The sequence below is a fragment of the Arvicola amphibius genome, chromosome 5, assembly GCF_903992535.2.
Source record: "Arvicola amphibius chromosome 5, mArvAmp1.2, whole genome shotgun sequence".
Taxonomy (NCBI): Eukaryota; Metazoa; Chordata; class Mammalia; order Rodentia; family Cricetidae; genus Arvicola; species Arvicola amphibius.
Window position 1 is genome coordinate 19,681,235 of NC_052051.1, and position 12,965 is coordinate 19,694,199.

The 12,965-nt window shown below is 50.1% G+C and overlaps 1 protein-coding gene across 1 annotated transcript in view; it reads right to left on the reverse strand.

The window, feature by feature from the left end:
• Positions 1-12,965, reverse strand: part of Ppp1r16b (protein phosphatase 1 regulatory subunit 16B) — a 98,009-nt gene that overhangs the window by 20,787 nt on the left and 64,257 nt on the right. The window contains exon 3 of the mRNA XM_038331670.1: positions 2,230-2,300. Within this exon, the coding sequence (XP_038187598.1) occupies positions 2,230-2,300 (71 nt within the window). The remainder of the gene's footprint in view (positions 1-2,229; positions 2,301-12,965) is intronic.

Sequence of the window (12,965 nt, forward strand, 5' to 3'; positions counted from 1 at the left end):
AACTGCCCCTGAGCCTCAGTTTTTTGAGATGTAAAATGGAAACACCAATGTTTTAGAGGGTCATTATGAGGATCAAAATGAGATAGACCACTGAAGTAGCCACGTGATAAACTGTAATCATAACTCAAATCTTTTTTTAAAAGATTATTGAAAATCTTTAATTATGTGTATGTGTAGGTATGTGCATGTAGGAGCTCGTGGAGGCCAGCAGAGGGAGCCAGATCACCCAGACTGGAGTTACATACAGGTCTGACACAGGAGCTGGGATTTGAACTCGGGTCCTCTGCAAGAGCAGTATGTGCTCTTAGCAGCAGCACCTTCTCTCCAACCCCATGACTGCATATTCTGTGCTGCTTACAGAGGGTTTCCAGATGATCATTTAATCCTCTCTACAACACAAGCAGTTGGATACTGTTTCTTTCTCACAAGTGAGGAATCTAAGGCACAGAGAGCTTAAGGAACTTGTCCAAGGTCACCTGTTAGTGAATGACAGTTCCAGGCCTCACATCTGACTCTATTCTGACGGCCATCCTATCCTTATGCCCCTAGCGAATGCTGCCCAGCCTCAGAAGTTGCCTTCCAGGTCTCAAATCTGGGGTGGACTGAGGGTCTTGCCTGTGGAGCAGCCTCAGCATTCCAGAGTGAATGAAGCTGGGGTTTGGGTGATTTCCATGAGATTACAGAAGCAGTGGCTTAAGTAGGGGTGCCTGAGGCCCTGGAGGACAGTGAGGGTGAAGAGCCCATGCAGACAGCCCTGAGGCTCAGAGCTGCAGGCTGTGGGCAAGGCCTTGTCCCAGATCTTATGGGCAGAGGACATGTGGCTTGTCTCTGTCCGTGGAGCTCCCGTTGCCTGGCTGCTCCCCACCAGGCTGCACTCAAGTCAATCTGTTCCCGGTGACGGCACAGGGGAGCTTCAGTGCGGCCATTCACCGACTTCAACGTGCACACGCTAAGTGCTACTGTACGTGAGCACAGAAAGACACACCGGAACACAACAGAGAGAAGAGGCAGGCTCATGAGGCGACCTCAGAGTGCCATCCTAGTGCCAAATGATTAGAGAGGAGGAGTTGTTGTAAAACAGCAGAGAGAGACTTTGGTGGGCCGAGGGGCCACATAGAGAGTCCACGGGAGGTGAGGGACAGACACGCCATGCAGGCAGAGCTTGTGTGAGAGTTTATTAAGATAAAGGGGGTGGTGGAGGGGAGAGAGAGATACAGAGAGAAAGAAGAGGCAAGGACCAGCCTACCTCTTCAGAAAAGCAGTGGGAAAAAGAGAGCGGGAATGGGTGGAGATTGTCTCTTAAAGGGACCTTTTGCCCCTGTGTACATACATAGTGGCATAGCAGCCACAGGACCCTGAGCTGGCCAGGATACTGCCTGGGTTCATCCTGCCAGGTGACAGGGACCAGCATAAGCCTGAGTCCTCACAGTGGTCACTTGGAAGACTAGAGAGCCTCTGTCACAGCCCAGCTCTCAAGCTCTTCCTGGGGACAAGAGCTAATAAGTGAACACACAGAGCAACATAAAACAAATGGTGGGGAGGAGACCACAGTGTGGGACAAGGCAGTGACTGGCCCTGGGAGCTGGGGGAGGCGCAGGGCCAGGACAGGGCAGGCCTTAAGGGTCCTGTGCAGAATAGCCAAGGTTTTTCCTTTTCCCTCAGGGTTAGGAAGAAGATACTAGAGAGCTCTGAACTTTCAGTCTTTGGAGAAGAAATTATGGCAGGACTCAGCTGAACATTGGGGCCAGTTAGGAGGCCGTGGAAGGCAAAGCTTCCGTGTGGGTGGGGCCAGCCAGGGAGCGCTGTCACCACACTCCTTTGGAATGAACATGCGTGCATTTGACAGCACGTGCTTCCTGGCCAAAGGTCTTGGCCACGTGACCTTAGACAACAGAAATCACTCAGCTTTGTCCTCAGGGTGAGTGGGATGTCCTGGTGGCTGTGAATGCACTCTGTCAGTTTTCAACTTCGACACAAATTTTCTCAGCTGGCTGTGAGGACACAGAGAACAAAGAACCCCTGTCCTCAGAGCCTGTCGCTGTACACGTGTGTACGTGCACCAGAGGCTCTAAGGGCCTGTTTGTGACAGACACACACATCTCCAAAGGACAAAAGCCTTTCAGCTGGGTTCTCTGTGCCTTTCTCTCATTGTCCCCTCTTCCCTGAGGATTTGGGGCACCAGTTACCAGGGAACAGAGAGGCCAGGGGACCCCAGAGTGGCCTACTTACCTGGTGCAAGGCTGTGAGGCCATCCTCGTTACACAAATCAGGGCTGACCTTGTTCTTCAGGAAGTAGCGTACTGCAAAAGGAAGGGACAGGAGTAAGGTTCCTGTCACACATATGTGGGAACCCAGCAAGACGCCCTCCCCTACACCCCAACACAAATGGTCTTGTTTACTCCCAACAGAAGGATAACAGGATGTCAACGGTGCCCCCATTTCACAGATGAGGAAACTGGCACAGAACCTAGGTCTTCGGTTGTCTGTCTTATCCTGGGTCACACATACTAGGGCTGACAACTGCCATGTCTTCCTTTGGGCCAGTCATTGATCTGAGCTGTTGGGGGCTTTGTTCTTGGCAGTGCTGGAGATGAGGCCTCGTGCATGCTAAGCAAATACTCTACCACTGAGCTACATCTCTGGCCTTGTTGTTGTTGTTGTTGTTGTTGTTGTTTTGAGAGAAAATCTTGCTAAATAGCCCATGCTAGTCTGGAACTTGCTATGCAGCCCAAGGAGGTCTCAAATTTACAATTCTTAGCTTCCATCCAGAAGAGTTGGAACACAAGAGGTACACTACTCCTGGCTGAGATGAAAAGCTGGCATGGGTTGTCAATAGGGAGCAATTTTTTGTCCCCAAAGCCACACCCTGGAGTCTTCCTGACAGGGCAAGCATGGTCAACACACATTCCTCTCCTGTAAGTGGAACGATGCTTACTCTACCTCTCACGGAATTACATGACATCGATTAAGCTATGTCAGGGACTTAGCATAGTGGCCAGCTCATGGTTTGTAGGTATTTCTGGCTATGCCTGGTTTTATTACCATAGCTGTATCCTGCCTGCACCCTTGATGGCTTGCCAATGGGGTGTCAAATGCCTTCTTTGGCTCCACTGAGCCTTGGGGAGGGATGGTAGAGGTTTAACTATCTCTGTCCTAGACTTTAGGTGCCCATATGCCCATCACATGCATGTGTATATGTATGTATTTGTGTGTGTGTGTGTGTGTGTGTGTGTGTGTCCAGAGGTGGTGGGTGCATCTGGGAAGTGAGGAAAACCAGAGTATACACATGGTATTAGAGAGCCCCCCCTCCCCTCCCTTCAGTGTCCTTTATCTTTGTCTTGTCCCACCCAGGATCTCAATATCAGCTAGAAGCCATGTGCAAAGGATAAAAAGGAGAGGCTGGCCTGCCTGCCTGCCTGCCTGCCTGCCTGCCTGTCTGTCTGTCTGTCTGCGGCTGCTTCCCAGGCTCAGCAATGAGGGCTTCACCCTGCTTAGCACAGAGGGATTCCCTCATTCCAGGCTTCAGCTATGTCTCTCTCCACGGAAGAAGCTGCTCATGAGGTGAACAGCAGAGTCCACTGGGATCCACAGCTCTCTCTTCTAGACTTTCTAAAATACTAAGTGGCCCTAGCCAGCAGGGCTGCCCCAGCTCCTCCCTGGACCCAGCTTCCCTGGTGGAAGTGAGTAGGAAATTGTGATTCTGGGCCAGAGGGCCAGACAAGGGGCAGCTCACATAGATGAGCTGTATATGCAAGCTGCTTTAGGGGAAATGCCACGGTCATGATGCTAAAGAAGAAGGGGCATGCGACCCTGCAAGAGAGAGGAGCAGGCTGGCCATGCCCTGCTGAACCTCCTCCCACCCATAGTAACAACGAGACAAGGCCACACACCAAATACCTAAGGGAGCCAGTGTCACTAGTCAGTGTTCATGCAGCCAGGTAGGGCTAAGGAAGTCTCTTCAATAATGTGCCTCTGGAGGAGGAAGCATGTTTAGGAGAAAGCTGTGGCATTCTTTAGGACAACTGTCAATCAACAGCCTCAAAGGTGCCAGGAAAAAGACAGGGATAGACACCAGGGCAGTCTTCAAGTCTTCAAGGAGCAGGGGGTGAGGTAGCTACTTAGCTCCATCCTCAAAGACCCTGCACCTAGACCACAGCCCACTGCACTCTGGCCTCAGAGTGGACAGAGAGGCCTATGTGAAGGGGAAGTTAAGGCTCAACCCAGCAAGAAAATGTCTCCAGCAGACTCGCCCAAGAATCACTGCACAGGTGTAACAGGACTTCTCCTGGTCCCAGACGGATCCTTCAGCTGCACTGCCCCCTACGGAGCCACGAGCCACATCAGGCCATGGCGGCTATTTCAATCGGAATTAACAAGCACATAAAAGCCAGTGTCCACCACTCTGCTCAGCAGCCACATGGGGTACAAAGTAGAAAGAATAGAAGTCATGCGTGCCTATCTTCATAGAAAGTTCTAGGGGGCAGCACTTTCTGAAATGCTTTCAGGCATTGCAAATGGAAAACAGTTTCATCACAAAATGCTCAAACCTTTCTCTGTCTCCCCTCCCCCACTGCTCTGAGACTAGCACCCTCGAGCCCTGCCTTGGATGCGAGGTCTTCAAGATACAATCCCTGCTTCAGGTCACTGCCTTGCCCAATTTCACGGGATGCCATTCATATTGTGGTTTGGAGACTTGCTCCTCCCGAAGCTGTGCAGCGAAGGGCTTGTGAGCTAATCCTGCCCATCTGCCTCTCCACCTTCATTTCTTGAACTCCTAACATTTTCTGCAACAGTAGTTCGTGTCAGCTACAATAACCACTCTTCCTCTGACTGCTGTGCTCCTGCATAGCCTATTCTGGTTACCTGGAAGACTCAACTACCTCTGCATCCTTGCATATATCCACCAATTCAGGCATGCATGCATGCATGCATGCATACATCTATGCACCATAATCTAGGCACCTCCCTAACATGCATCTGAGCACATGTGCAATGGTATACATACACGCATACACGTGTACACATATGTGCCCCATTCCTCATCCTTTAGGTCTTCACTCAAACTCTCTGGTCCCTTCCTGCTATACATACTCATGGATCCCAGCATCTCATGGACAACCATATCCCAGCCACATCTGTATAATCGGGAACTTACAGGTTTTGTATCTGTCTGCCTACTGAACACTAGGCCCAAGAAAGCAGGAATGTAACCTGGTGTTTATGACTCTCTTCCTAAAGCCTGACACACAGTGAACCTTGGAGAACTCCTCTAGGACTTTGACATCCTTGGCAGTTCCCTAGCTCAGTTCAAAGACAGTCTTGGGGTTGGAGAGATGGCTCAGTGATTAAAAAGCATTTGCTGCCCTTGCAGAGGATCCAGGTTCAGTTCCCAGCACCCACGAGGCCGCTCATAGCCATCTGTATTTCCAGTTCCAGGGGATCCAATGCTCTTCTAACCTTCTCAGATACCACGTACACATATGGTACACAGAGATACTTGTAGTCAAAATACTCACATAAAACATACATACATACATACATAAATAAATAAATAAATAAATAAATAAATAAATAAATAAATAGTAAGAAAATACAGGCTCTCCATCTGAGACCATCTTGAGTGCTAACCCCAGGGGGCAGACATTTGCTACAACGGGAAGCTTTGCCCACATGCAGGTGCCTCCTACAGAGCTTGGCAGAACCACTTAGTAGGTGGTTCTCGCCCAGGGCTACTTGAGGAGACAACGGCAAAGCCAGCTGAGATAGTTCTCTCCATTGCTGCCTAGAATCACCATGGACAGGCCGATGAGGACATTTCTAGAGATGTTTAACTGAAGTGGGAAGGACTAAGTGTGAATGAAGACAGCACTATCTCTTAGGCCGGGGGCCTGGACTGAATAAAACGGAGAAAGAGCTGAGGACCAGGGTTCATCACTCTGCCTCCTGGCTGCGGATGCGATGTGACCAGCCACCTTTCTCTCCGGCCATGCCTTCCCTTCCATGATAGACTGTACCCTGGAAGCCAACCCTTCTTTCCCTAAGGGGCTTAGTCAGACGTTTTCATCACAGTGATAAGAAATTACTAACACAGCCACTGACCACTCCAGGCCCAGCTTGTATCTGGGCTGGCAATGGTGTCCTGAGCCTAACAGGTGGTTCTGGGGAGAGAAGCGGCCTTTAATGACCCTGTCGGGGAAGTGTTTCTAGAAGGTTCTGCTCACATGAGCAGATTCAGGATGTCTAGAGTAGTTGATGGCTCAGAAGACTCTCTGAGGCAGGAAGTAGGCATCAGCCGCCAACAGCAGCATTTGCACAGTAATTATCGGGGGGCTCTCTGTACTGTGTGGGAGCCCAAGCCATGTAATTACCCTCAAGTCGGGCAGTTATTTTCATCCTAAGAAGTGGGACAAATCATCTCCAGCTCTAAGAAACCCTTAATACCCACGAGCCAAGGCTGCCTTGGCAGCTCTCACTAGGAGGCCAGAGCCTGGCTCTGAGCCCAGCTCTCTGGAGCAAAACCCCACTACCCTGCACACAGCCAGCTCCCCATTCTCTGTGCTCAGCAAGAAGAGGGACTCTGGGCTTGTCTGCTCAGTGGTTTTCTTGTTATTTTTTGAGGTGCTGGGATTAGAAGCCACGGTTCTACTCAGATCCATGAACCAAGCTGATGGTTGCCATGGGGAGGAGGGGATGCTTCTGAGGCCAGCTGAACATCAGATAACCCCTCTGCCTCCTAGACAACCGGGTTCCCATCCCCATAAGCAGGACAGAAGAAACGCAGCCTGGTGATGGGTCACTTACCCTGTGTTCATCCCAGAGCGGCAGAGCTGAGCGTCACAATAGACTGTGGAGCACCCATTGCCTGTGACATGTCCTGCGGCAAGGTCTGCAGAGGCTTAGCTTTCAAGGGCCTACAGAGTGTGGCCCCACATAGGGCTCTCGTCCCAACCAACTCAGAGGCCAGATTATTATTTTCATCATAGTCTGTGTGAATGGCATGCTTTAAAATTGCACATGGCCTGTTCCGCCATCTGAGATCTTCCATTTACCTCTCTGGGTTCATGTCTTACTCTAGGAGCATCCTGAACAATGTGGGAAGGCAGACTGGGGTCTTAGGGACGTGCTTTCTCCTCCAGCCAGGAGTGCCAGCTTCTCTCCTGCTTGCTGCACCTTGCTGCCCCCTGCCCAGCTTTCAGGCTTGGTCATCAGTTTATCAGAGTGAACCATCTGTTCTCAAGTACAAGTTTAGCTGTGGCCTTCAGCCTTCAGGTCCTTAGCTATATAAAGTGGGGGTCAAATGAGGGTTTCTTGTAAGGTGCTATGAGGATTTAGTAAGAGCAGGCCTAAGCACTACTGTGATCAGTTACTAAGAGAACAAACACTGTAACTGGTGAGCTACACCTGGTCCTACCCTGGCTGGGCACTGGGTACTGGGGCTGTTCCCATGGGCACTGAGAATCACCCACAAGCTTTCAAACCGTCCTCCCAGACGGAAGCAGCCTCTCTCGAGGGAGTTCTAACAAATGCAGGTTGAAGACCACAGAGAGGCCTTGGAGGACATCCCTGTTCCCCAGTGGGCAGAACATCAAGGAGATGGCAAGAGGTGGCTCCTGCTCCCCCCCCCCCCCATATCTTGCTCCTGGCACCCCGCTGCACTCCACCCACACCTCCCAGGCAATCTGGCTGGAATCTGGGCCAGAGGGACCATCTGCTCTTTCCCTTCTCCAGCTGCAGCTCAGGGCCGCATGGGGGCCTTCTCCGGAGGAAGCCGGGAGCAGCTGCCTTTGCAGGCAAAAAGCCTCACAGATTGCGAGATTGCGCTTTCCTTTGACTACTGACCCACCTTGTCCCCTAGAACTCACGGCTTGACCGCGAGCTGGCGAGTGACCTGCAAGCTCAGGGGTGAATCCTACTCCTGCACCTGAGGACTGATGCATGCGAGGAGACAGCAGGGTTTGCCCACAGCGGGTGGACCTTGGGCAAGATGCATCTCGCCAGGGTGCCCAGGCCCACCTGCTGCCATCTGACCTAACCAGATGGCTTGAAAAGGAGGATGCTCATGGTCACCATCTCCTCTCCCCCATGGCTTCTTTTCCACTGCCTCATGGTGCTGCATGGACCAGTCTTCACTTTACCCTCCGGATCCTACCTGTTTCTTCCCCCACTGCCTGCTGATCTACTGCCCCGGCTTCTGTCATTTTTCAAAGCAACCAAAGCCGGACTCCCAGGCCCCAGGCTCCACATGGAATCACCTGCATCTGAAGCCTTTTTCTTTCTACCCTGGGCCAGCAAATCCTTCTTTGTCCTTCAGATTGCAGTCAAATGTCACCTCTCTATGGCACCCTGCCCTTCCATACTGCAGGAGCCTCTACTTTATGCCTCACACAGACGCTTGCTCCTGAGCCCCGAGGATTATTTCTCATGTTGTCTTACAGACATGACCAAAAAAAAAAAAAAAAGAAGCAACAATTAGGGGTTAACAGACAGCAAGTGCCCTTCCACTGGCTTCCTTTATCCATGGGCGGGGGCGGTGGTCGGAAGGCTGGCCTCAGGAGTCATCAGCCTCAGCTCACATGGTCTCTACTTCAGCTGGAGATAGGTCATGTCATTTCTGCTCCCCGAAACAATACTTCTCTCTCTCTCTGACCCTGTGCCCTTACACACTCTTTATGTAATTCAGTGCTATAACAGTTATCTAAATTATCCTATTATTAATAAAAGCTTGGGAGTCAGATAGTAGGGTATGGACCTGGTAGATCCAAAAGAATCATGGAAAAAAGCCCAGCTGACCCTCCTCTATGCTTTTCCAAGATCCAAAATGGTCTGTGAAACCTCTAAGCCCCCTTTCTTCCTCCCTGTGTCCCTCTCGCTCCATCTGAGTCTTCTAAAAATTCTATGGTTTATTCTAGTCATCTGAGCATGGACTTCATCCTCTGAATCAAGGTTCAGTTTATTGACAGTTTCGGGGGATACAACGAACAAAAAACTCCTGCAACACAGAACCAGCTGTGCAGAGCCTTGTGCTCACTGTGTGTTTTCCAGGTATCATATCAACCAGTCCTCACAAGTCCAGTCAGGACGTTTTGTGACCCATGGCTACTGTATAGATGGGAAACAGACTAGGATTTGGGCATGTCAGATGATTTGCCCAAGAGTAGCAGGGAGGAGCGAAAGGCTTGATATTGAAAAGATCATTTTCTTCATTGTTATTATTATTATTGTGTGTGTGTGTGTGTGTGTGTGTGTGTGTGTGTGAAGGGAGAGGGCATGAATTCACCACAACATGCATGTGGAGGTCAGAGGACAACTCTGTGAGTTGGTCCTCTCCTTCTACCTTTACATGGGTTCCAGGGGTCCACCTCAGATTGTCAGGCTTGCGTTGCGAGCACCTCTACCCCCTAAGCAATCCTGCCATCCCAAGGCTTGGGAGTTGAACCAGACTTGTTCGACTCCAAAGCCTGCACACTGAACCACTGTGCCAAAACACTGCCAAATTAAAGCCATGGAATAGATGGCAAAAAAAGTGCAAGGAAAGGTTAAAACTGCTGCCAACAGCGCTTGGTGTTCTAGAACATCACGTGGGAAAGAAGACAGTAATGATGACAGCAGTCACTGCAATAGCCTTGTTATTACCATTTGCAAATGAGGTCCCCAGGCACAGAGGCTGACATTTAGCCTGAGGTCACATGGCAAAGGAGAGGCAGCTTCGCAAGGAGCTCCAACACACAGTGCATCCTCTTCTTGTTTTAGCCTGGTCAGACCCCACACAACCCCTAATCCCAAGCACCTTGGTGTCCTTCCTCCAGCTGTCACCTGCCGCCCTTAAGGACTTCACCTCCTCTGTGGAAAATCCTACCCAAAGCGATCCTGTTTTCCTTCCTCCACATGCTGACAGGATTGCAGTGGGTCCAGGCCTCAGCCCAGGACACTCAGAAAGCAAAGATACCCTAGTCTTTATTTTACTCTGCTTTTCAAAATCACTCCACTGAGCAATTTCAACTTCCCACCCACCATCGCTCATCCCTGGAGCAGAAATAGCCAGAAATAGTTGCTTCCAGGGAAGCATGGCTTCCGCAGGCTCCGGGCAGAGACTCAGTCAAGTGTAACGGTGGCTTCTCAGTGAGAGATTCAGTACAGCCTCTTTTGGCAGTTTCCCGGGGTCCTGGGTGATGAGTCAGTCTTAGTGCCAAGTAGCCCAATGTCTTAGGGATCCGACTGCTGTGAAGAGGCACCATGACTATGACAACTTTATTTTAAAAAGATTTGTGTATTTATTATGCATACAGTCTCCTGCCTGCAAGCGTGCATACACACTAGAAGAGGGCACCAGATCTCGTTATAGATGGCTGTGAGCCACCATGCGGTTGCTGGGAATCAAACTCAAACCTCTAGAAGAGCAGCCAAAGCTGTTAATCTCTGAACCATCTCTTCAGCCTGCCCATGGCAACTCTTATGAAGGAAAACATTTAACTGGATGGCTTACAGTTCAGAAGTTCAGCCCATGATCATGCAGATAGACACGGTGATGGAAAGAAGCTGAGAAGTCTACATCTTGACTCCAAGGCAACAGGAAGTGATCGAAGACATTGGGTATGGCTTGAGCATATATGAGATCTCAAAGCCCGCCCACACAGTGACACACTTCCTCCAACAAAGTGACATACCACAGTGCCATACCAACTCCAACAAAGTCGCACCTCCTAACAGGGCCATTCCTTATAGCTTATAGGGACCAATTACATTCAAACTGCTACACCTAGGAAGATTCTGGCTTCCCTCAGAGTCACATCCCTAGGCCCAGAAGCTAGCTCCTCTTCTCCCCAGACATCAGTCGTTCAAGGAGAGGAGATACCAGCGAACAGGTATCAGTGATTATATAGGGTGAATACAGCAGCTACTGGTGGGATGGGATAGGGTATGGCTGCTTTGGAATAAATATCAAATAGCTATGTGACCATATGACCCAACAACTATGCTCAGCGAAATGACCTTGTGTGTTCACACAGAAACTCACAGATATAGGCAAGGTGAAGCAACGACGTTCCAGTAACACCAGAATTCAGTCCGGGCCAGCCAGGACTACACACTGGAAGCCTATCTCAAACACCCCAAACAAGACAAACTTACACACCCACGTCTACAGCAGCAGTGTTCATACCAATCCCAAAGTGTGAATAACCTGCATGGCCACCAACAAATGAGGGGATACATGGAATCCCAGGCGACGGAATAGGATTCTGTCGCAAAAGGAATTCCGAAAGCATCATGGTAGACCACAAAAGCTGGACAGAAAAGACGTCATGTTACACAATGGTCCTGTGTCCATGTTGGGAGATGTCTGGAGCAGGCAGGGGTACAGAGGTGTGGCAGGATTGTGGGGCAGAAGGCAGAATGAAGCAACTGCTGGAGGCCAGAGTCTCCCTTGGAGATGATGCGCACAAACCAGAATTAGACAGTAATGACAGCTGTGGAAGGCCTTGTACTAGAGACCGCAGGAGCACACACTTCAAAAAGTCTGCCTTCGATGGTATATGAGCCATGCATCGGCTTGAAGACAAGAGGCAGGGGCTCCAAGTCAGGCCTGGGAGTTCGGTGAGATCTCAGTAGCATCTGTTCCCCTCATTATTGTACCCAGATGGCCAAGAAAGGCCCAGTCCACAATGTACTTGGTCCCCCCCGCCCCAAGCCTCCAAGATCTGGCCTCTGTCTGCATCTCCCAACATCATCCCGCCAACCACCATGGGCACCTTTCAGGACCATCCAGGCCCCACCATCTCTGGGCACCTCTGGGCCCTCAGGTGCTGTTCCCTCAACTTGCCTTTATTAACTTCCCTTAACTTTGTTAGTCATCGCTTAGCCTCCATGTACCAACATCTTAAATGTCACTGTCTTTGTGAGGACTCTGCCACTCCCTCCTCCCACCCCCTGGGTCCTGGGCTAGCCAGGTGACTTTCCAGTGTGCTGTTTCTGTCCAGTCCTTAGAAAACAATGCTAGAAGATACTGTGTATGGGTCCTTGTCTTTGCTAGGTTGTTAACTCCGGAGGTGGGCGGGGCAGGACAGCACTGGAGGCGGACAGGTAGGAGAGTCACCTTTTGCTACTGTAATGCAGTTCAGGCTCCCAGTCAGTAACTGAGCCTGCAAGAAGAAAGGCCCATGTAGTTTCTGCTCACGTTGCAGAACTGACTGGAAGCTGTTTTTAGGCTATTCTGCCTTCCCCGTGGGTCAGTAGTACCCCCCCAAAAAGGACCCAGACTCTTCCATCTCAGAGAGAATTTTCATCCCCTGACTTGTGCCAAGAGGGCTGTTTCTCTCTTAGCATCTCTGATACTGACTATATAATCAGGACAAGACAGCTAGGACCACACCAGGCACATAGCTACAATCTATTTTCTAGAACTTGCATGTCCAGGATATGTGGCTATTCTGAACAAAGGGTGTTGACAGACATTGATATTGGCTGCCAGAAAACTCTCCCCATGTGTGTCAGGGGTGTGCAAGGAAAGCATCCAAAGCCCCTGTAAGAAGTGATCTGGTCTATCTTCTGCTAGTGATCGATCAATTAATTGATTAAAACAGACTCTTGCTTTGTCTCCCAGACTAGTTTTGAACTCATTTTGTAGACTGAACTGGCTTTGAACTACTAATCCTTCCCCTCCCACGAGCTCAGATAATAGGTGTGCACTATGGCGCCACCCTTTGTTATATGGAGAACTAGCTTGTGGGGCTAAGGGCTCAGAAACACTTGTTGAGTTGAACAAATAAAATTCAATTTCTTTCTCAAAAAGGAAAGAAAAAGAAAAAGAAAAAAAGCACAGATGAAGATTTCCAGAACGCGGGAGTGCAAAGTTTGCAGTTCATCCTTCTTGGACATAGACATTCTCTCTGAAGTCCAGGATGGGGCAGCAGGGGAGATGGCAATGTGTGAACAGCCTGCACCAGCTCTCCTTAAGTGTGAGAACTGCA